Source organism: Saccostrea cucullata, unplaced genomic scaffold (genome assembly GCF_032062105.1).
Source record: "Saccostrea cucullata isolate Sc308-1 unplaced genomic scaffold, CSIRO_AGI_Scuc_v1 ctg711, whole genome shotgun sequence".
NCBI lineage: Eukaryota > Metazoa > Mollusca > Bivalvia > Ostreida > Ostreidae > Saccostrea > Saccostrea cuccullata.
Window position 1 is genome coordinate 127,332 of NW_026919801.1, and position 25,184 is coordinate 152,515.

Genomic DNA, 25,184 nt, shown 5'->3' on the forward strand with positions numbered 1-25,184 from the left:
AATTGGCAGAAATAAGCTGTAATCAAAATGGGAAAAGAACTTGGACCTTTGGCTAAGCACCAAAAAGAAGTTGATGGTCAAAAGAAATTGGTAAATAATAACACAAATTCCTTAGGAGGAAAAAACATGCAGATATATTTTTCTTATATTCATAAAGTTTATGACGATCAGGTGTTTTTCCTCTGTAACAAAGTGTTAGGATAATCCAGATAAATGCTCCTAAAATACCTTACAACAAACTGGCTTTTGCTTTCATTCTGGGAAATTTGATGACGTTGTAATTATTGAAAAATTACTGAAAGATTGAAACATATATGAAGCATGTTCAAACTTGTTGATTAAGTTTGGGTTTTTGTTGTTGTTAAATACTATTTAAAATTCTTCAAAATGAGCAATGCTATGAATGGTAGTATAATTTACTAGTACATCAATGAGTCATGAAACAGAAAATAGCTTGATTATTTTTCCCGATTTTTTTAAATTTTGACGGTTTGGGTATTGGTTCATAAACCCTCTGCTCAATCATATGAAATTTTTCTTTAACTTTTATGATTTTCAAAAGAAAATGTATATGACTATATGCTGAATAAAATACAAACAATTATAGCATTGCTAGCGGGGCAAAATTTGACAAAAAAGGCACTTAAACTCGACAAATTTATAAAGGAATAATAGTCATTTGTGTCATTAAGAGTTATCTCTCTTATCAGAGTATCAATGTACATCTGTATGCAATAAATTTTACATAGTCCTGATACACTTTTTTGTTGTATACCTTATTATCTATAACAACTCAAAAAGATTACTGTTCCATCAAAGAGTAAGCATAGAATTAGAATAAATACATTGTAACACACATGCAATTATATAAATTTATTTATTCCTTTTTTCAGATTGAAAAGCAAATTAAAGACAGCAACAAATTGTTGGGCAATTCTAAGTTAAAAAATGATGAAGAAAAGCTCAAAGAACAATTTAAAGGGTAAAGAAATAAATTTACATGCAGTTATTCACTTTTATGCACCAAATGTCAGTTTTGATAATTTGAATATTTTGTTTTTTAAAAGATGTAAGTCTTGCAATAATTCCACTTATTGACTTTCATTGTGATAGTATCACAGGCTGCTGATAAATATAGATTTTCTGTGATATTTTAATCATTATAATCTCCTTTCAGATGTTATGAAATCAAATTGAAAGTTGAAGAGTTCATTGTTGCAGCAAATGCACTAGAAGAGGTGAGATTCCCTTCCTGTAAACTAAGTATTAAAAAAAATACAAAAAAATAGGAAAGAGAGAAATAAATTGATATTTTGCAGATAACCAGTTCAATATATCTGTACCTTAACTACCTTTGTACATTAATTGTCTTTAAACTTTTGGATTTAGGGAAATGAACCTTCAAAAGTCAAAGGATTTGATAATAAGAAGAAAGCAGAGATAACAAGACTTGAGAAATGGCAGGTATGTATGATATGAAAGTGATATTTAATTTTTGCAACAAAATTTACTCAGTGACTAGGCAAAAATCATTTAATTTCAATATTACAAATCAAACTCTGTTAATTTATGATTTCCTTGCAATCCTCGTATAAGGTGAACTGTTCATTATAAGTTGTTAATAGTTTACTGCAAACTGCTGGAGACATTTTTTTTGTATTGCTTGTAAATTGAACCAACAAGTCAAAGAAAATTAACTCTGTAACTGAAACATAAATTAAAAGGAAAACTTATCTGAAACTTTAACACAGGTGTTTGTATTGTAATTTTATTTTGTAGACACAGCTAGACACCCAGATGAAGAAACTTTTGCCCGAGGAGAAAGGGGAGGAATACCTCAAGTAAGTTTTTGCTGGAGATTGTTCATCATTGTGGAAATTTTATGTTATAATTGTTTGTCATGTCCAGAGGAAGGAACTTCTTGCATCCTTTGTGTAGATTGGTTAAAATAATTGATAACAGAATTGCCAGTTATTTGTATGATATGAAATAAATGTATTTTCTGTTTGGTGTAAAGAAAAACCAGGCAGCTTGCTCCTGAAATTCTGTCTATTAAGTTTATTCATATTTTGAAAATAATATTCTTTTTTTTTAAACTGAGTTCTGAGGTTTATTTTGATGTGATGTTGTTCTGCAGTAGCATTAGTTGACCCCATATTTCCAAATGAAGATTTTTGTCCATTTTAGGGAGTTGAAGGGTGAAAGTGAAGAGGATGATGAAGAAGAAGATGATGATGAAGAAGAAGAAGAAGGGGAAGAGGAAGAAATAGAAGAAGAGGAGGTGGAGGAGGAGGAAGAAGAAGAAGAAAGTGAAAAACAAGGTCAGTCAAGTGTTCCTCAGAAATTAGACATGAAGGAACTCTTCAGTATTAGAGGTGAGGTTTGGATTGAGAGCAAATGACATGGCTGTGTATATACTTATTCGGATTGCCTAATAATTTGTGCTTTAATCAATCAAAATAAATATCAACTAATATGATGGCACAGTCATGCATTAGGTTGACAACAAACAAAATATGACGTCACAATAAACTTTTCATAAATGGTGCAACTTAATACAGTGTAAAAAATGGGCACAGATTCAAGGCAGAATCACCCTGATAGCCTATAGTTTGCCTGGCCTTAACCTCAAAGCGTCTATGAAGCATAAAAGAGGGACAGGGACCCAGGCTACTTCAGGCAAATTGAAAATGGGTCAAAATCAGTTGCAAGTCTGGTGGAGGGAAAATAATGCTTGGGTGCCAATAACCCTGTATAGTATTTGCAAATAAATTCTTGCAGATTCAAAGAAAAAGGAAAAAGAGCCAGCAGAAAAAGCAGGAAAGAAAGAAAAGAAAGACAAAGAAAAAACTGAAGAAGCAGCAGAGGAAGAAGAAGAAGAAGAAGATGATGATGAGGAAGAAGAGGAAGAAGAAGAGGAGGAAGACACAATGAAAACAGAGAGGTAATGGCAGAATTTGTCTAGCGGAGGAAGGAACAAGAAAATTACCCTCAAAATAAATAATTTCACAGTCAATGGTTGGGATGTAAGTCAAAGAAAGGTGGGATTGAAGTTGGATTCTTTGAATTTTTTTCAGTAAACCAAAAGCCAAAGTAACTAAAGAAGAGGAAGATGAAGAAGAAGATGATGATGATGATGAAGAAGAAGAGGAGGAAGAAGGAAGTGAAGAGGAGGAGGAAGATGATGAAGAAGAGGAAGAAGAAGAGACAGAGAAAAAGGAAGTAGATGATATGGAACAAACAACTATTGAGGTGGGTACTATATATATTCTCTCAAGTGTCTTGTTCTTCTATTTTGTCTGTGTGAGTATAAATTTATAAAATCTTGAGGAAAATTAAAGAAAGGTATTCAGAACATTAATGTAGGGCCTTCGATTTAAGGAACTTTATACTTATGAGAGGAACTCATGTTTGTTTGGCCTTCAGTTTGAGGGACTTTGTGAGAGTCATTCAACAAGCATTGGAACATTTGTTTTTTCAATATACATGAATTATAAACATAATTTTATTACTTTTAAATCGCAATTTAATTGTGTTGCAGGGCCTTCAGTTTGAGGGACTCTATGATTATGAGGGGAAGGAGGAGGGAGATTTGTCCTTCAAACAAGGAGAGATTCTGACCATCATCAACACAAGGTGAGTTTTTCACTAGAGTAGACTTCTATAATTTAAAAAAAAAAAGGCCAGTCAATGATCTTAGATTTGCTAATTCTCGCACTATCTTTTTTTTACAGAGAGGATGGTTGGTGGGAGGCAGAAAATAAAGATGGAAAAAGAGGAACTGTACCTAAGACCTTCCTACAGGTAACACATGCAGAGTACATAAACTGTTCCTCTAGAGAGTCTATCTAAATTATGAGAATCATGCCCACAAATCAGGGCATTGTTGTCAGGACAAGGAGCTTGAAAAGATGCATACATTCTTTTAAAACCCATTCTGTGCTTCTGGCATCTTGGAGGAAAATTACAAATGGGTAATAAGGCCAAAATAAAATTATAGTTTGTTTGGAATTGCCGCCCGCCTCATTAAAATACCCCCCGCTCAAAAAATTTTATTGGCAAAATATTAACAATATTTTTTTTATCGTTTTAAATATCGTCTTACATTGTTTAGTACAAGTTAGTTCGTTCGTCAAAATAGTTTTTCAAAGTCGGGTTTGAGCTCACATTAACTTAACAACTCGGGTCAATAAAACGCTTTCTTCATAGTATTTATGAAATAGCGATTATAGGTGGCGATTTGACAAAATAAAAGCCGCCAAAATGTCAGACCATGTTGGAAACATTTAAGCGTTTCGTTGAAGATTAGAACATTTATGCATCTCTATAAAGATAAAAGATGAATAAAAAATTAAATGGAATGAATCATCGATATCTTGAAAGAGCTATTGTAATAGATTGCACATTGAACTTGATAAGTTAAGTCCGTCATGTTGAAAAAAAAATGATCGTTCAGTTCCCACTTTAAAAATTACATGGATCAGAAACGTTCTATCCCAAATAATAAAGGAATAATGTTGTCTGTCAGTATGACAAGTCTTTGAAACGTAATGTGAAAACTGATGCATGGTGAAAACTCGAGAACGCACCAAGCACCCCATCCTGGTTTTCCACAAAACATCCCAACTATTCTTAAGAAATTTTGTGTGGTTCAAACTGTTTGCAAGCGTTGTCTTAACAAAGGGGTAAATTTCAAAGAGAAATATTACGAAATAGACTGATAAAAGTATTGTGTAATAAAGATTCTTAAAATAAACCAGAAGTTTGGTGCTGAAATTTAACTATTAATAAATGAACAGATCTTAACATCTAAATGAGATGAATATTTGAGTACCGTTCTGTGTATATCTTTTTTTTTCAAAATCGGACCAAATAATATTAATAAAATAAAAGAAAGAGGATAATAAATGGATATTACCACTGTTCATTGAGATTTTATTTTTTTTATCATTTAGCTTCAATTTGTAAAAAAAAAATAATAATAAAATCCCTCCCTCCCTCCTGAGTGTGAAAACCCCCAGGCGGCAATTCCAAACAAACATTTTTTTAAGGATGGCCTAAGAAGAAAATGTGTGGCTTGACCAGAAATCAATATGGGGCCCAGGATCTTTAGTCGGGTGCTCTACATCCAGTGTTTAGTGCTGTTCCTTGAAAAAAAAAATTCCTTGCCTAAGTCAGACTGGGGGTGGGGTGGGGGTGTTGAATCTTAAAACTTGTCACTCAGATTATAATTAGATGTTAGATCTGCTCACATACTCGCTACATCTAACAACATTCTATAGAGGGTCAAGTCAGAGGTCAACTTCTGAACACCTCTAGACTTATTGGCTTCAACAATATACAATTATTTTGCGGCAACGATTTGATTGGTTGATAGAATTTGACCTCTGATGTGACCCGCAATGGAATGTTGGTAGATGTTAATGTAGCAAGTATGCGAGTGGATCTAACATCTAATTTATTTAGATTAAATACATGTATGACTTCCAATTTTATTAAACCCCTCTTAGAAAAAAAAAACCCTGTTTCTATTCCCTCATGCAGTTGACAGGGAGAGTTATGAATGAATATATTTCAAAATATAATTGACAAAATGAGTTCATACACTGTATATATACACTGTGTATTCTGTTGTTGTTTTTTTTTTAATTTAGAAAAAAATTATTTGATAAATATAAGAGTGATTTTCTTTTTCAGATGCACAATAAATACAAACATGTACAACAAGATGATGGTGAGTTCTTATTTAAATTTCAAATTCAAATTTCTTCTAATAGTAATTGCAATTTATTCAGATAGTTTAGAATTCTCGGTCAAAAGAAAATCCATTAATACATACCTGCAGTTAATGAATAAATAAACTTCCACAGAAATCCTATTTTTATCATCATCATATTTTTAATGTCTAACATTTCCCATGTTGGTAAATATAAATTAATTAACTTCCTGTTTCCCCCCATGTTTTTAATAGAAGAAGAAGAAGAAGAGGAGGAAGATGAAAATGAAGAGGATGAGGAGGAGAAGATAGAAGCCAAGAACAGGTTACTCTTACTACTTCAAATTTACAAATACACAGTTTTTAATAGTCATACTTTTTAGTCATACAGTGTATGTTGGAAAAGATTTAAAAGAGAAAAAAAAAACTTCTTTAATGTCTCTAATTGCTTGTGTATTCAGAAATATATCTGTGTGTATTTTAGCCACAAGAAAGGATGGGGGAGCATAAAGAGAGCATTAGGAGAGGTAGGATAAAGATTTCATTTCAATTAAAAACCTCATTAATGATTTAAATTAAATGTAACATTCATTTATATGCTCAGTCTGTGGAGTATGATATTATTAATATTTTTGTATGTGCTTAGCAAGACCATGAGCTTGTAAGTAGCTGGAACACCCATGCTATATAGTAATACTTCACTCTGTCCAGACATTGAAACTGCTTTCTAGATTCCAAACCCCCAGTCTCTAAATCCACAGTCATTAATATGGTTGAACTTGTCAGAAAGAGAGGAAATAGTGATTTATTATTTTTATAATAATCTTAAAAAAAAAGGAAATAAAATAAATTCTTTGTTACTGTGAAATATGAATATATTTCAATAATAATTGAGCTGTAAATATACATGTAACAGCAGTGGATAATTAGTAATTATTGCTCTCTTTTTGTATATAAACTTGTGATTTTGTGTGTCAAATAACCAAACAATGCCAAAATAACATGACAGTGGTCCACAACATACAATAAATTGTCTACATGTATCTAATAAAAAAAAGTGGTCCACAATATAAAAAAAATGTGTATATATGTAACTAAATAACAGTGGTCCCCATATACAACAATAAATGATGAAGCTTGTGCCTGTAGTGTTTTGTCAGTTTTGTGATGCGTAGAAAGTTTCAATGAAGTAATCCTTTTGTGATGTGAGAATGCCAAGTGTTGCTTGATGCATGAGTGGTTACCATGGTAGAATGATGAATGACATTAAGCACTGTATTATTCATGCATGATTGAATTTGTATAAATATTTACACGTAGAAGGGTTGATTACAAGTTGGTACATTATTTCCTTTTTGCAACAAAGACTTCAGTTTATGGCTAGTTTGTGTAACTAATTAATATATATATATATATATAAGGAGCACCTTAGAATTTGTGTAAAATTTCTTATTAAAGGTAAAGCTGCAATTAAGGTTGTGTGTGCTTATACTTCTTGACTTCCTCTGATGAATTGTGGTTTTGTAGTAGACAACTTGCGTTATGAATATCCCAAAAAGCGGTTCAAAGCTTTTCAGTTATGAGACAAAGCTAGGATAAATGAAAACAATAGTGATCATAGTTTGATATCTGGCATTAGTAAGATATATTTGAGATAAACTGAGCATACATTTTAATAAATGCACTTGCCATTATTCTTAACAGCAATTCATTGCAGCCCGGAGGACCGGGCTGCTCTATACATATAAGTTTAAGTGTTGGTGTTTGGGGATTGGGATGGGAGTAGTTATTTAGAATTAAAAGTTTTCTAACCATTGAAAATATTATTAATCAGAGTGTTCTTTCCCTTTATAAATTACGAGATATATAATATATTTACTTCCATGAAGTGAATCTGTAAAAATATATATGTTTTTCATATTTAATATATGAAGTTACTTATCATATACCATCGAAAAAACGACAGGTCCCTTTTTTTAGAACATCGAATTTTACTTCTCGCATAAAAACATACTCTGCACAGTTCGTGTTTTATATTCTAAAATTGCAAATTAATACATTTTTGAATATAGGTGATGCATGTGTCTAACTTCAATTTATATTTTATGCAGCCAAAATTTACTTGAGGAATTGATGAAGTTTAAAATGGTATCGTTTTTGTTTGATTTTTATCCGACTTAAAGTTTTCAAAATATTCGCGACTTTCGTCTCCATCAATTAGACGCATTCCTTTTCACACATATAGGAGCGGTTTGATGATCAAGACTCATTTTCATTGTTTACTTTAGATATTTCCCGGGTGACATTTGATGGTCACATCAATGTTTTCTTGTGTGTTAATGTGTAGGTAATACATGCCCTATATGTATAATATATGATATGTATTCTGCAAATACTTGTAATTTCAAAGAGATCTTTAAAACATAAAATCTTTTGTAATATTTATAATTGGTTTAGGTGTATGTGGATTTAATTTGTAATAAGTTGCATTCTGCTTTGACCATTGTTATAGGTTAAAAAACAGGTAAGGCTAACTAACCCAAAGCACTGTTTAAGCACGTTTTCCCTTCACAGAAATAATCATTCCAACCTAATTTCAATTATTTTGGGGTATAAATCTGGGGTACATAATTTTACCCTTTCCTCTGCTGTTGTCAACTGTGTGATCAAGTTGATCCACTTTCATATAAAATGCCAAAAATTGTTTATCAAGCCAGTGTTCTTTTTTCACATCATTGTGGTTAGTGGATGCAAGTCAAGTTTTCTGTATTTCCCAAACATAAGATATTTTTTTGCTTGAAGTTTTACAACTGTAGAATGCTTAATTCTGAATTTATCTAGAAGTGTAATAGTTATCCTCTATAAAACCTAGCCATGTTTATAAATGAACATTAGTATCTTTTGCTTAATAACATGAAAACTTCAGCCAAGCCATCCCTTACGTCTGCTTTGTTCAATATATTTTGCAAAGCTTAATGTTTAAAAGTCTTATCTTGGGATTACTTTCAATTTTATATGGCAAATTGACAGGGGCAGGAATTTATCCTAGTTTATATCAGAACTTAACTTTGTTTTTATCTTTTTACCAGACCAGTGTAACAGACGTACTTCATGCTCTAGGAGCCATGCCTTCAGGATTTAGACCGTCCACATTGGGTCCTAAGTTTACCAAGGGTCAGTATACAGGATACTGCCAGGGGGGCAGGCCTATATTGGCCATATTTCTAAAATTTCTATTAACATCTTACATATTCTTCTGTTCCTTAAATCTCGACTTTTCCCAGAAATTTATTGTATATACATGTAATACGTATTTGATAAACACAAAGCTGATTTTGATGGATTATAACAGTTAAATATTGTATGAATTGGCTTTTAATTGGCATATTTGTTGTACATGCACATGATGAAATCTTGATGGCTTGTAGATGAGAATTTCACCATGACGAACTACCTGGCACCAAAGTTAAGTGATTCCAATATCTCCTACAGGGACCTGTTCTACATTCCCAAGGAGAGCAAGGTCAGGTCATCATTCTCAATGACAATACGATATTTAACTGTATTGTTAGGGCCTAGCCTTACAGTCATCTGTCTGCCTATCAAAAAAAATTCATTAAAAATTCATTATAACATGTCGCAACTAAAAGTTATATAATTCCATGTTCTTGAATCGATCTCTATTATACTTGTGTTTTCACGTCATGTTGTATTATTTATTATAATATTGTACAATGTTTTTATAATTGTATCATTGTGAATGTGTTTAGAGGGACCCGAGGAAGACTAGTGCATTGCACTAATCGGGTTACCCTCTCTAAATAAAGTATTATTATTATTATTATTATTATTATTATCTGTCTAGCTGTCTGTCTGTCCATCCATATGTCTGACTTCATTTGTCCACTGTACTTGTCCAGAACATATTTTCTTTCTAGTTTACCTACATGTAAGTGATGTTGTATTTGTTAGATGAAGAACTGTAAATATTTACCAAAATCTTTTTTTATTTTTTACAGTTAAGGCCATTTTCTACAAAGATGGACAGAATTATTTTGATTCAAGGCTGTAAACAAATCCCGCTCCCAGGAACTGGTTTGTTATCCGTCGTTATCTATGGCTATTCATTGTCATCCATTCTTACATCTAGTTTAGTTGTTTATTGTATCACAGAGATAAATAGAACAGTTCCCACTAATTTTTGTCACATTATGTTACAGGAGTTGATGTTGTGGGTAGACATGTCAGAATGTGCCTTTTTGATGGACACAATGTAAGTAAAACTGTACTATAGCCAACCTGTATACCCAACCAAATATATATAAGTATCATGGCTTACAGCAAATCAGGGAGGGGGAGGGGGATTATGATTTGTAAGAAAGGGAATTTGTTTTTGATGTAATTGTAATGCATTATCATTATGTCATTATATTTAGATACAATATTGGTTTACATATATATACACAGATGCTGAGTAACATTCATACAGTGAAAGTGACGTCAGTCGACAGGGAACAAAAAGCCTGGTCATTCTCCTCAAAGGTAAAAATAGACACAAAAACAGGAAGTATCAAAGTAAAAATAGACACAAGAACAGGAAGTAGAGTCATTCTCCTCAAAGGTAAAAATTTGTCAAAGGCAAAATTTCAAAGGTAAAAATAGACACAAAAACAGGAAGTAGTGTCATTCTCCTCAAAGGTAAAAATAGACATGAAAACAGGAAGTAGTGTTATTCTCCTCAAAGGTAAAAATAGACACAAAAACAGGAAGTAGAGTCCTTCTCCTCAAAGGTAAAAATAGACACAAGAACAGGAAGTAGAGTCATTCTCCTCAAAGGTAAAAATAGACATGAAAACAGGAAGTAAAGTCATTCTCCTCAAAGGCAAAATTAGACACAAAAACAGGAAGTAGAGTCATTTTCCTCAAAGGTAAAAATAGACACAAAAACAGGAAGTAGTGTCATTCTCCTCAAAGGTAAAAATAGACACGAAAACAAGTGGCTCAAAGGCAAAATTAGACACAAAGCAGGAAATTTCAAAGGTAAAAATAGACACAAAAACAGGAAGTAGTGTCATTCTCCTCAAAGGTAAAAATAGACACGAAAACAGGAAGTAGTGTCATTCTCCTCAAAGGTAAAAATAGACACGAAAACAGGAAGTAGTGTCATTCTCCTCAAAGGCAAAATTAGACACGAAAGCAGGAAATAGTCATTCTCCTCAAAGGTAAAAATAGACACAAAAACAGGAAGTAGTGTCATTCTCCTCAAAGGTAAAAATAGACACAGGAACAGGAAGTAGAGTCATTCTCCTCAAAGGTAAAAATAGACACAGGAACGGGAAGTAAAGTCATTCATCTCAAAGGTAAAAATAGACACAAAAACAGGAAGTAGTGTCATTCTCCTCAAAGCAAAAAATTATGAAAAAAAGAACAGGAAATGTTATTATTCTACTAAATGGTGAAATTAGACACAGAGAAGGTAGAGAGTGAAATTATTCTTTTCAAAAATAACTACAATAAATGCCATTTGTTAGATGTTCATATATATATATATCTACACCTGTAAAGTATAACTGATTTTTGTTGCATGTATTTGTTTCTAATAATAGGCCCCATACATTCATACTTCAATTTATTTTTTAGAAATATTTGAAACATTGTATTTATTTTGTTAAAATCCCTCCTATCTATATTTTTAAAGGCCCAGTGCTTTAAATTTCTCTTCAAAGTTAAGTGTTATAAAATATTGAAATAATAACCAACAAAGATAAAAATAAAATCAACATAATTTTTATTTAAATTTACAAAAATAGACAAAAGAAGAACTAAAACAGCATTTTCTTGAGAATAGCATTCTCAATATCTGAAAAGATTTAATATCAAAGGGTAAAAACAATGAAAAAAAGAAATTGAAAAAAATTGAAAAACTGGAAGTAGTGTCAAATATCTCTGTTTTTTTTTATATAAACTTCAAATAAAAGGTAAAAATAGACATGAAAAATTGTTTTTCAATCAAAGGAAAAAATTACAAGAAAAAAAACAGGAAATGTAATTATTCTCCTTAAAGGTGAAATTAGACACAGAGATGGTAGACAGTGAAGTTATTCTTTTCAAAAATAACTACAGAGTCAAAAAGTACAGGGATTGTAGTTGCTTTTACAGTTTTAATATTGCATATATGCTTATTGGAGAAATAAATAAGACTTTAAGAAGAATTAGCATATGGACAAGCCATGTTTTATATCTTTTTTTTCTCTTAAATCTTATTCTAATAAGGTATTATTTAATAATTAAAAGTAAAAATGAATAAATTGAAACAATATTTTTTACGTGTTTTTAAAATCATTTTTCCCAAAATGAATGAAGTTATTAAAGTCAAATATAATGTATAATTATGCATTTAATAAGGAAAAATAATTAAAAGCCAAAAGTGAAACTTTATTTTATAGTCTGAAAATTGATTCTGTTTTTGACAAGGAGATTAAAACAATAGTTTTGAATATGAATATATTTTTGTTGTCCACAGATCAGTGATGCGATGGACCCCTACCTCCACAGTGAAGTCTTCATCAGATCTAATGACACCTCCAAGTCCACCGTCGGTCAGTATCCAGCACAAGAGATCACCCAGAGGGAATTTTTTTTTACTAAATGTTTTATTTTTAAAGAAAAACAAACAAATCAAAAATACCTACATACATGTACATATACACCAACTCACATACACAAATGTTATTTTTATAAATGAAAAGAAAAAACAAAGCTCTAATGGACTGCTTTCTATTGATAGGAATTCTATTTGAGTTATGTGTGTCATACTGCAAAACTGTAAGTACATTATTTATTCCTTAGTCATTTAACTTTGCATGAATTTTGGTAGTTTTCTTTGTAGTGGTACAATAAAGCACTATTGCAGCAAGCATTGATCTTACAATGAGTTTTTTAAACAATATACATTTTTTTCATGGAGTTTTTGAGATGATAGATAGTTATAACTTGATGTAACAAGACAATTTCAGTCTGGCCTGATGATGGCTTTAACTTTGTAGTATTACATTGTTTATCTTTAGTGGAAAGCTATATCTCGGTGTTTTAGTGTATTGTAGATCCTTGGTTATATTTTTGTTTGTGCATAGTGATACTTGCTTGTAAATACACTAACAGTATTCAATGCCAACTTAAGCTCTTTAAGATTTTTTATTAATATATATTTTATTTGTGGCTTTGAATTAATTTTTAGTTTAAATTTCATTTTTGTTTTATGGTTTGGTTCATTTACATCATTTTTCATCTCTCAGCCTGATGAAAACAAACAGAATTCAGTAAGTAGATATGACCTTGACCTGTCTGAGTGACCTTTCACTGTCATTATTTTTCACATCTTCAGAAAAGATCACCAAATCAACATTTCATTGTCAGATTTACTACGAGTTTCAAACTCTGCACACTTTAATTAACACCATTAATTAGTATAATTAATGTGGGAATTCATCACCAGCTTTATCATCAACCTATTTAATGTTGTGAGGAAAACTTAGCATATATATTTAATCAAGGAACATTCATTTATCTCAAAATGTGAAACCTAACAGAACATAGTACATGTGATTTTAGTTGTATAAATATTTGTCAGTCATATTCATAGATTCAGTTTAAATATTACATCTTTATTCTCTTTGCCTTTGTCTGTAACTACAACAGCGGAATTTTCACATGCCATAATGCATAAAATCTACATGAATACTGCTACTGTGCAAAATTAATCGAACATCTCTCTCAATAAACCATCTGTGTATACTAAATTCATTAACTGACTTCCACTCTAATCCAGCCATATCATTCAGTCAGGCAGCTGGCTGGTTTAGAGATGTTTAACTAAAAAATACAAAGTATTTATTTTTGTAGAAATTGTGACTCATTACTTTGATCACTCTCTGTCGAAGACTTGATTTCACTGGAAGAAATCACAATCAAGGCCTTTCTTAAAGGTGTTCACATTTCATTTCTGAATGTAAGAATTGAAAGTAAAACTTACATATATAATGTTTCTTGTAGAAAACCAAAGAGTATGGAGAATTCAGTTGTGGGTGGGTTCATCTTCCCTTGGTGGAAGAAAACGGAGGTGTGATCTCAAACAGGTCTGTTTTTATAAAAAATTATCTCTTTCATTGTGATAAAAGTTATAAATAACAAATGCTTTAATATAAAGAGAGTTTGTAGATACTATGGTTTCATCAATTTTCATTGGCATCAATTTTTTTGGATTTTGTAAAACAAATGTTTTCGAGGATATATAATTTCGTGTATGAAAGCATTGCCTATACAAATTAATAGCATATTTCTTAATTCAATTAACATTTAAATTCGTGGATCTGCTCAGCAACGAAATCCTCAAAAATTGGTGCTCAATGAATATTAATGAAACCACAGTATCAGATTTGTTGTGGGACTTGGTGACCTTCACACCCTTTCAGTGGGTTTTTCCGTGTTTATTTTTAGATCTTTTGATCTGTATGTTAATGGAGGAACTCCTTATGAGAAAGGCGTGGAAGTGGACCCGAGCATCAGCAGGAGAAGTAAGTACAGGGGGGATCTAGAGGGGTGTAGTCTAATCTTTGAAAGACATGACAACATTTTCAGTAAATGATGTTTTCAATAAAAGCATGAACCAAGTTTTCATGAATTTAATCTCTTGATAGGAACAGTACAAAATCTGAGTGGTAACTCTAATATTATTATTTTTTGCCTTTTTTTACATTTTAGCATTTTAAAGTTATCATATTCATTTCTGTATTTCAATTTTTAAAAGTTAAACTTTCATTCAACATCTTTTATACAAAGTATAAGATGAGCTTATGCTTTAACCTCAGCATAAACATCTAAGTCTAAAATTTATGGAGCAGGCCTACTTATGAAGTTACTATAATCCCAACCTGAACAAAATTGCTTGCAGTATCAAGGTAGGGACACATGTCTTTGGGGCACTGGTTTTATATGTGAAGTGAAATAAGTGCATTATGGGATGTCTTTGGATGTGTGCACACTCCAGGTCTGATTTTGGAGACTCCTGCTTTTGGTTCTACTCCTCACATCCTGACATGTATATATTTTCCTCATATCTGAGATTTACGTTTTGGGGGCAAGTCTTTTCCCAAGTCATTGTAAGCCTTAACTGGATGGTATGGAGAAAAAATCTAGGAACCCACACCTCCAGATATGTTTCAGATTCTTTATCTGGTCCTGGAGTGTGATTGAATGAACAAATTAGAGTTTTTGAGCATGTCCATTTAAAGAAATAAAGCCCATTTGTCTTACATCTGGATAAGTATCCATAAGATTACATTTTTTGGAGCAGCTCTACTCTCAAGGAAATATGGAATGTGTCCTAGCTTGACCAATTTTCAGAGATGATGTATTTTGAGATTTAAATTAACTGCCTTGCTTCAATTGCTGCTGTTAGTGAGTTATATTAAAGATATAATTATGCTTTTAAACAGCAATAACCACATTTCTTTTTCAAATTTATATTTTAATAGCTTCTTTTTTTATAACGGTAATAATTAGAACTTGAAAAAAATGTCTTTTCTTGGCAATTTATGGAGTTCATCTATGTATACATGTATCTGTTTGCTTTGAACTGTTCACATAGCTTGTCTGATTCTAATTTTGCTCAAATTGATATATCTGTGTACTATGTATTTTGTATTGACATGCATGATTTGAATATGTATCTGTGAAAGTATAACTTTTGATTTTGATCCCAGCGGCCAGTAGTTCCTTCATGTCCATGCTGTCGGGAAACAAACAACCTCGATTGAATGTCAAGGTCATGATGCCAAAAGCGGAACAGAAGGCTCAGCTAGAGTAAGCGTGATTTCTTAATTAAGTCTGCTTCTTCCTGTGTATCATCACAGTGTGTCAGGGTATGTCCATGTGAACATCTGTATATACATCCAGAAAATATTGAACAGTCTTCATTTTATTTTTTATCAAGTATTCAGTAAAACATGTCTATAGCAAACACGCTTTTCATGAATGGACAGCTAACAGCAAAGTGATTCTCATTTCCCTTGACTTTAAAATATTTTGAAAACTTAATGGATATAATTAATTTTGCTTATAATTAAGCAAAATCCTCCATCCCTGGCACTGTGTTATATACGCATGTTTTATTGTATATTTCATCAAAATCCCTGCATCCTGACACATCTGTGTATTGCATGGTTACAAGAGAACATAATTACTTTATTGTGCCTGTGAATTCCTTGGTTAGTGTAATTGTAAGGTTTGAGATTAAAATTCGACAGTTTATACTTGTACAATACATAAAGTATTATGGAGTAATAATGAAATCATAATCAATTTCAGCAACCTTCCGGAGGTGTTGCTCGGCAATGTTGCTCTCTTGCCATATTATTCGTACTACAGACAGATCCTAGCTGACGAACTATTGAAGAATCGACTAGACTACAATTCAACAGGTCAGAATTAGGTCAAATATGGTAAAAACAGGTCAGATATTAGGTCATACACTGTAAAAACAGGTCAGAATTAGGTTAATTTACTGTAAACATTGGTCATTAGATCATATACTGGAAAAGAAATTTAGTTAATTATGAGTTTATTTAAACAGAGAAAATAGTGTGAATGTCTCCTATAAAACTAATAATTAAGCATGATTGTATATTTTTTACAGAACTACTGCACAGCCCTGTTTTAGCCGTTTTTCCTAAGGCGGCTGATCAGCATGATCTGATGAAAGTTTTACGGGTATGGAAATTTGATACAAATTCTTACACATCTTATTTGTCACTTACATTGTATTAAAACTCAATTCATTTTTTACATAAATTTCTAAATTAAAGTTACTTGGACACAGATTTGAAGTCAATATTTTCTCTATTTTATTACGACTTATATCTTTTAATAGCATTTCACACAAAAATTAATTAAAAATCTTATTTCAGTTAAAAGTTATTAAAACTTCAATGACTCATCCTTGCACTTTCACAAATTTTAACCTAATTCTTAATCCTTAGGAAAAGTGGCAATCTTGTTGTGTATTAATGAGAAATATTAAAACTTTTATCCAGAAAAATAATTTTATTCCGAGTAGAAATGTTAGAAAGCAAAATTCATTCACAAGTATCGTCATTCCGAACTAAGAGTTGCGTACAGAGTTTAGCAAATCGAGCACACTCGTGTTATGTAAACAGTTTTTGTAAACAGGGCTCGAGTTCTGTTTTTGTTGATGTTTACAATTCACAGGGTGCGTTCAGTCGTCACAGTCTGCTTACCACAACTGCACGGACTGTCAATATATTGTGAGTTCGTTTTGCTTTCAAACATGTCTATTCTGAAGTTTCTGCATTAATAGAGAAAATAATAACTTCAAATCTGTGTCCAAGTACCTTTAATATACAAGTGTACATATTTGCTTAGATGTCATAGACTTCATATGTTTTACCTTGGAAAAGCAAAACACAATGAAGACTAATACTGCTGTTTGTTTTTAAGGATACCTACATATCAAAATCAAAGACTGTGAAGCGAGTTGAGATGGTAAGTTTATCTGGGAGAAATTCCTGACTCTCTGTAGCTGTAGACTTTGGCACAAATTCAGGGTCAGAAATTATAGAAATACATGTACATTTACCTATGTGTAAATTTACATAAATATGTACATATGTTCAATTACCCACATATCTACATGTGTGTATTTACTGTATATACCGATGAAGTAAGCAGCTGGGAGTGGATAAACATTTCATCTTTGATTAGGATTAACCCTCAGCGAGATGCTGTTAAAAGTATTAAAGATTTCTGATTAAAATTTATTCATCTTCTTCACGTCTTTGCATACCTTTTTTTTTAATCGTTCAACTAGTAAGCATTCCTGCAAATCAATTGTCGGTTTTGTTCTGCATGAAGAACTGTTATTGAGAGCCACGGAGAAAGCACCCATGATTTGTATGTGGCTTCTGTTCATTTGGGACAAATTCACTTCATGTTTAGAATGGCTGCACAGTTTATAAACTTCAGTAAAATTCATCTGGTAGGCCATTTTAAAGAGCAAGTAATGAATTCCAAAATTACCAGTGAGCATATTTCTGTAGTGTAATGTAGAACCATCATATCATAGAACCTAAATTTTGTAGATTTCGTCCATGAATTCACAATTTTAAAAAAATAATCTATAGGATATATATATATCTTTCATAATGAGATTTTCACCAATTAAAATGGAGTCCTAGAATCTTAAAGCAATCCTTAATAAAATTCCAACAGATTAAGTTATTCTTACATTAGTGTCATTTTCAATGCTTTATCTTGAATGACCTTAATAGAAAATGTTGTTGATCTGAGCCTAAGTTAAGATTTTATAATGGATTAAAGCATTGCAAAATCAGCATTTTCTACCAGAGCATTGCATGTCCAATCACAAAGAATGACCCAGTGTCATAGATTTAAGTTCAGAGTGGGCACAGTCATACTGTATCCAGCTTATACCATTATTTCATAGCATGCATTGTGTGTTCATTCTTTGTATTTTGCTTTGCATGTCCACAGCTGGTAAGTTGAGGAAGAGGGTGTTGTTTTGATTTTGAGCCATTTATATTTGTTTAACTTGTGCTTTCTCTAACTTTTGTTGACGTTTATTGATGTTTTAATTACATGTACATGTACTTATAACTCCCAGATTACTTATCTTGAAATTAATATTGCTAATAGGCAATAAAACTGCATTTAAAGATATATTTGAAAACATGCATTAAATTTGACGTTTACAATTGTTCATTATTTGCACCCAAAATATATATGTATAATGTTAGAAATACTAAGAATCTTTTATTTGGCAGTGAACCTAAAGTTTAGTCAGTGTTTAGACTTCACTGAGATCAGAACAATACTTTGTCATCACTACATGTATAAGATCAATATTGTATTCAGCAGAATGGCAGTAAATTATGTTTATCAATTCAAGAGGAAGATAGCTCTTATTTATAAATGTTTACAGCTCTATCTTACCAAGAACTAGGGATGGGTATCGCCAAAAATTTCGTATTGCGATATATCACGATTTTTCCCCCACAATATCACGATAATATCATGATATTTTTAAAAGCAGTTTTTACAGTGATTTTATATGAAAAGTCATTATTTTTCTAAAAAATATGCTAGAACTTTCTTGAAATTTTATGTATATAAAATCAATTACGTTTTGACGGTAAGATGCCGTTCCTTTCACTTTTTACAACATTTTTTATACTTTCTGTAATTGTAATTTGAAAGATTGAACAAATAAATGAATAATTTCTGGACTTTATAATATGTACCTAAAGACCGGTATTTAGGTCTCTGTATCACGATACGTATCACGCAACAAAAAATCGCGATATACCGGTATACCGATAAAATTGCACATCCCTACCAAGAACCTAAAATTTGACTTTTACACACTGCTGTCCTAGCTGTTGACATCCTTCATTCCTCTCTAAAAGAGCTCTTATTCTCTGTACTTCCCCTTTCCTACCCAAGTATAATGGTAATTTAATTATTTTCAATGCCATATCTGTTTACTGAATTACCAGGAATGAGTACTGTGACCTGGCTAACTTCTGTCATGTGTAACAGAAATATCTGCTTTTTATGTACATATGTCACGTGCACTGCCACACCAAACAACTCATGTTCAACTGCATGTTCACACTTAATGAACCACAAGTTTGCTGTGGTCCACCTTTATATTACTGTACTCAGTTATTTACTAAAATAACAATTGATTTTAATGCAAGTTAGACGGTAAAAACAATTTAAACAATAGTTTTTAGCTCACCTGAGCCGAAGGCTCAAGTGAGCTTTTCTGATCACATTTTGTCCGTCGTCCGTCCGTCTGTCCGTCCGTCCGTCCATCTGTCCGTCTGTCTGTCCGTCTGTCCGTCTGTAAACTTTTCACATTTTCGACTTCTTCTCAAGAACCACTGGGCCAATTTTGACCAAACTTGGTACAAAGCATCCTTGGGTGAAGGGGAATTTAAATTGTTAAAATGAAGGGACATATCCCCTCGCAAGGGGAGATAATCAAGAAAAGGCAAAAATAGGGTTGGGTCATTAAAAAATCTTCTTCTCAAGAACCACTGGGCCAGTAAAGCTGAATCTTATGTGGAAGCATCTTGGGGTAGCGTAGATTCTAAATTGTTCAAATCATGACCCCCGGGGGAAGGGCGGGGCCACAATGGGGAATCAAAGTTTTATATAGAAATATATAGGAAAAATCTTTGAAAATCTTCTTCTCAAGAACCACTGGGCCAGAAAAGCTGAAACTTATGTGGAAGCATCCTGGTATAGTGTAGATTCTAAATTGTTGACATCATGACCCCTGGGGGAAGGGTGAGGCCACAATGGGGAATCAAAGTTATAGATAGAAATATATAAGAAAAATCTTTGAAAATCTTCTTCTCAAGAACCACTGGGCCAGAAAAGCTGAAACTTATGTGGAAGCATCCTGGTATAATGTAGATTCTAAATTGTTCAAATCATGACCCCCGGGGGAAGGGCGGGGCCACAATGGGGAATCAAAGTTTTAGATAGAAATATATAGGAAAAATCTTTGAAAATCTTCTTCTCAAGAACCACTGGGCCAGAAAAGCTGAAACTTATGTGGAAGCATCCTGGTATAATGTAGATTCTAAATTGTTCAAATCATGACCCCCGGGGGAAGGGCGGGGCCACAATGGGGAATCAAAGTTTTAGATAGAAATATATAAGAAAAATCTTTGAAAATCTTCTTCTCAAGAACCACTGGGCCAGAAAAGCTGAAACTTATGTGGAAGCATCCTGGTATAGTGTAGATTCTAAATTGTTCAAATCATGACCCCCGGGGGAAGGGCGGGGCCACAATGGGGAATCAAAGTTTTATATAGAAATATATAGGAAAAATCTTTGAAAATCTTCTTCTCATGAACCACTGGGCCAAAAAAGCTGAAACATGTGTGCCCATGGAAGGATCATGGGGTAGTGTAGATTTCAAAATGTCTAAATTATGATCAGTGGGGTAGGGTGGGGATGCATTATGTATAACAAGGGGGAAATCTGGTAAAGAACAGAATGGTCAAAGCTTCTCAGGTGAGCGATGTGGCCCATGGGCCTCTTGTTTAAAGGTTTTTGAACATTTTCATTACATTTAAGCTTGTACATATAAATATGTGTCATGCATTCAAAGATCATATGGGTATTAAAAAAATATTTCCTATATTTATGCCCCCCTTCGAAGAAGGGAGGGCATATTGCTCTGCTGCTGTCTGTCGTTCGGTCGGTCTGTCGGTCCATTTAGTTTCCGTTCATTTTCTTCACAACTGTTGCACATACTGAAATGAAATTTGGTATACAGGTTTATCAGGTAAATATCTAGGTCAAGTTCTGTTTTGGGTACGATCGCGCCATTTTTGACAGATTTATGTCCCTTGGACTTAGAAAAATTCCACTTATTTGCAGTTTCCGTTCATTTTCTTTGCAGAGGTTGCACAAATTGATATGAAATTTGGTATACAGATTAATGAGCTAAATATCTAGCTCAAGTTTTATTTTGGGTACGATCGCACCATTTTTGTTAGAGTTATGCCCCTTGGACTTTTAAAAATTCCACTTATTTGCAGTTTCCATTCATTTTCTTTGCAGAGGTTACGCATATTCAAATGAAATTTAGTGTACAGATATATCAGATAAATATCTAGGTCAATTAAGTTCTGTTTTGGGTACGATCACACCCTTTTTCTCAGAGTTATGCCCCTTCAACTTAGAACAATTCCACCTATTTGCAGTTTCCGTTCATTTTCTTTGCAGAGGTTGCACATATTCAAATGAAATTTAGTATACAGATTTTTCAGCTGAATATCTAGGTCATGTTGTGTTTTGGGTAGGATCGCACCATTTTAGACAGAGTTATGCCCTTTTGGAATTAGAAAAAATCCAATTTGGGGGGAGGGGGGCATAGGTGTTTTACAAACACCTCTTGTTTTAGACACATTTGCCAATGGCTCAAATGAGCTTTTCTGATTAAAAAAAAAAATTGTCCATTGTCTGTCATCATCATTATTGTTGTTGTCATCGTTGTAGACTTTTTATATTTTCATCTTCTTCTCCAATACTACTGGGTCAACCAAATTTGGCACAGAGTATCCTTGGATGTTTATTCAAGGGTAAATAATGAAAAAATAGTGAAAATAGAGTAGGGTAATTTAAAATCTTCCTCTTTATATGTGAAAGCTTTCTTGTGTAGTGTAGATTCAAGTTTCCTCAAAACAGGATCACTGGATATGGGGTGGGGTGATTTTGGATGATCAAAGTTTCATAAAGGAATGCCTAGGGAAAATCTTTAAAATTCTTCTAAAAAACAGCAAAGTCATGTATAGTCATATTTATAAGGAAGCAGCCTTAGGTAGTGTAGATTAAGTTTTGTCTCAAACATGACCCCCGGGGGAGGGGGGGTTACAAAAGAATACATAGAAAAAATAATTTAATGTTCTTCATTGATTAAGGCTGATTATTCTTTGTTTTACAGAGGGACAGTGAGTTTATGAAGAACTTCTTCAAGGAATGTGTTTTAGAGAGTGTCTACCCACTTATGTATGATGTGAATTTAAAACCTTACAGATCAGGGAATGTCCAAATTGAAGAGGTATTTATTCTAGAAAACCTTAGATTGAATATTTCATCATTTACATTGTATACTTCACTTACTTCACTTTTCTGTTCATGAAATTTTTATAACATGGTAAAAGAGGCTAAGGTTTGAGATGCTTCCGTTAAGAGGATTTGTTCGAAGTTGTTAAATATTTTCAGGAAAGACTTGAAGAGATCAACCATTTTCTGACTAAAAAGACAGAAAGAAAAGGAATTCTAGCTCTGTTGTTATCCTCCGAGATTGAGTTCTCTCCCTTGGACATTAAGGAGGTTGCCTTTGATGTCATTGGACCACATTGTTTAGCAGCAAACTCACAGGTAATAGCTCAGCTGTTAATCATTAAAGTTGCTTAAACACATAATATATTATATGATGTTAATATTTTCACAAATTTTCTGTATAATTTCATGACTTGTATGTTGCTATAACATGCCATATAAACAATATAAAAAATCTTATTTTTGTGAAAGCTATTGAAACTTAGAATTTCCAGACGTGTTTGACTGACACATCCTTACACTTTTAATTTAAGATTTTAATTACTTTTCTCGTATGAAGTGCTGTAGCAGCAATAGTCTGTGGCTATAAATAGCCACTGTCTAAAAATTATAGGCAGTGCTGTCTATTCACTCAGCTGATATTCATAAACAGTGGTTACTACCTATCAGCACTGCTGATTATATAATAGTGTTGCATTATGCATGTACTATGCCTAAATAGTAGGCAGGGTTTGACACATGGTGCACGAGCCGGATGCGAGTGCACTATGTGTCAAACCCTGCCTACTATTTAGGCATAGTACATGCATAATGCAACACTATTGTTATTATTATGCTGACTGTTGTTATTATTTATGCGGCAATCCATTTGATTTTTTCCTGAAAATAATGGTGGTAATTAGCACAGCGCACTTGCAAAAACTCATTCAAAATCTTCATGCTAAAATTAGTTGCATGCTTAGTTATTTTGGTTACTAGTATTTTCTCTAAATAAGTCAGGATTTTCTGTCCCAAAGATACTCATCTTTATATAATTATTTTCCGTTTTGTTAGTAAGACTGATTTGTTTACAGACGTGAATTCTCATTGATAATTTTCTTTTACATCCTTCAATCAAGCGCTATATAAAAAAGCGTTTTAATGACCCCATGATATCAATTCATCTAACGAACAGTATGTAATTAGTTTGAAACTTTGTTGGACACATTTATCTAAGATTCCTTAGAATAAATATAACTGTTTTCAAATAATATTTGTCTATTTTCTCCTTCTTGTGTCAATTGTATAAATTAAGTTTATATATTTAATAAAATTCTACCAATCAGTGATCGTCTCTGTGGCGTAATCGATAGGGCATCGGACTGGCAACCCCATGGTCGTGAGTTCGATTCCCGGTGTGTACATGGCAGAATTTTATTCAGAAAATAAGGCTGTGCACTATTTCGGCATAGTATGCTTACGCTATATAAATCCTTAGACCACTATGCGAGAATAGTAGGGTATGGGTTATATAGAGACAAACTGACAGGAAGCATAATAATAATCAATAACAATGGATACCGAGTAATGTCATGCAAATTGATTATTTTTTTCCCCTTTTTAAGGTTGCTGCAAATGGCTGAAAATGAAGAGGATTATAGAAACTTATATATCTGTGATTGACTGTGATAGAGACAAGTATTGTGGCAGTTAGTGGTTGTAGACTTTAGAGCCGACCTACGCTGTGTAAGCCTGTCTGTGTAAGCCTGTCTGTAAGGGGGCGTGACTCTAAAAGGGAACGCCTTACACTCTCATGTTGTACATTGTAATGGCAGCTTCCTCATGTGGAGATTTTACACTCAATAAATTATTACAAGACTTTTTAAAAATCTTTATTCTCTTGTTGATTTTTTTTTAAAGTAAAGACATTAACTGTATTATTATGTATTTTGGAGAGAGAGAGAGAGAGAGAGAGCTGATAAGAATGAAAATATATTGAACTAAAACAGGAGAAAATATATATTATTGTAATCCTATACTAGCAGTATTTCAGCCCAAGAAACATATGGAGATAAAGAACAGTATACAAGATCAAAAGTACATAAAACAATTAAAATAGGTGCCGAGCAAAGACGGACCTCCAAAACATTAGAGGTTGGATCAGGTGCCATGGAGGAGTGAGCATCCCCTGCTGATGATCAGGAAATAATGGCAAAATCCGTCGTTAATGCAGTGTATAAATAATTGAAGAACAATTAGTGTGCATTTGACTCAATGATAAATTGTGTTTGCTGACAGGATCATTGCATCGGAAAAGGAGAGAAAATAAATCAGTTGAAAAATTAGTACCACGGAGAAAAATCTCCGAGGTACTAATTTTCCAACTGATTTATTTTCTCTACACACTGTGGTTCTGAGTTTTTAACAGTTTAAAGGACGTTGTACATAACAGACCTTTGGATTAACTTCCACCCACAATATATATATATATATATATATATATATATATATATATATATATATATATATATATACATATACAAATACAAATACAAATACTTTATTGGCACAAACACAATTACAATAATTGGCAAAGGCCCACTGAACAACATTAAATAATGTTTACATATTTTTTCAAGAATTGTCAAGTAATTGACTTCTAAGATCAAAACAGTCTCTGATAAATTTAACAGTAACTTTCAAGACTTTTTGTATATTACTGTTTATATATAAACATTGTAGCATATATTTTTCATTGCTAAGATTAATATTTTTCTTTGTTATGTTATAAATATTACTAAAGAATGCG

The 25,184-nt window shown here is 32.5% G+C and overlaps 1 protein-coding gene across 4 annotated transcripts; it reads left to right on the forward strand.

Moving 5' to 3' along the window:
* Positions 1 to 24,264, forward strand: LOC134238304 (nephrocystin-1-like). Of its 4 annotated transcripts, XM_062720450.1 has the most exons (31): positions 1 to 90; positions 894 to 982; positions 1,178 to 1,238; positions 1,390 to 1,464; positions 1,780 to 1,841; positions 2,188 to 2,321; positions 2,782 to 2,944; positions 3,078 to 3,163; positions 3,206 to 3,252; positions 3,542 to 3,636; positions 3,735 to 3,804; positions 5,698 to 5,734; positions 5,975 to 6,041; positions 6,201 to 6,243; positions 8,806 to 8,890; positions 9,145 to 9,239; positions 9,736 to 9,811; positions 9,937 to 9,989; positions 10,184 to 10,258; positions 12,240 to 12,315; positions 12,504 to 12,541; positions 13,769 to 13,851; positions 14,213 to 14,289; positions 14,413 to 14,433; positions 15,478 to 15,577; positions 16,082 to 16,194; positions 16,410 to 16,483; positions 17,231 to 17,275; positions 22,275 to 22,391; positions 22,556 to 22,714; positions 24,001 to 24,264. In XM_062720450.1, the coding sequence occupies exons 1-31, from the start codon at positions 28 to 30 to the stop codon at positions 24,016 to 24,018; spliced, it is 2,397 nt and encodes a 798-aa protein (XP_062576434.1). In that variant the 5' UTR covers positions 1 to 27; the 3' UTR covers positions 24,019 to 24,264. The 4 variants fall into 4 exon arrangements, with proteins under 4 accessions (XP_062576434.1, XP_062576415.1, XP_062576420.1 ...); XM_062720431.1 differs by having other exon boundaries at positions 3,078 to 3,252; XM_062720436.1 differs by having other exon boundaries at positions 3,078 to 3,252; positions 5,978 to 6,041.
* The last annotated feature ends 920 nt before the right edge of the window (positions 24,265 to 25,184 follow it).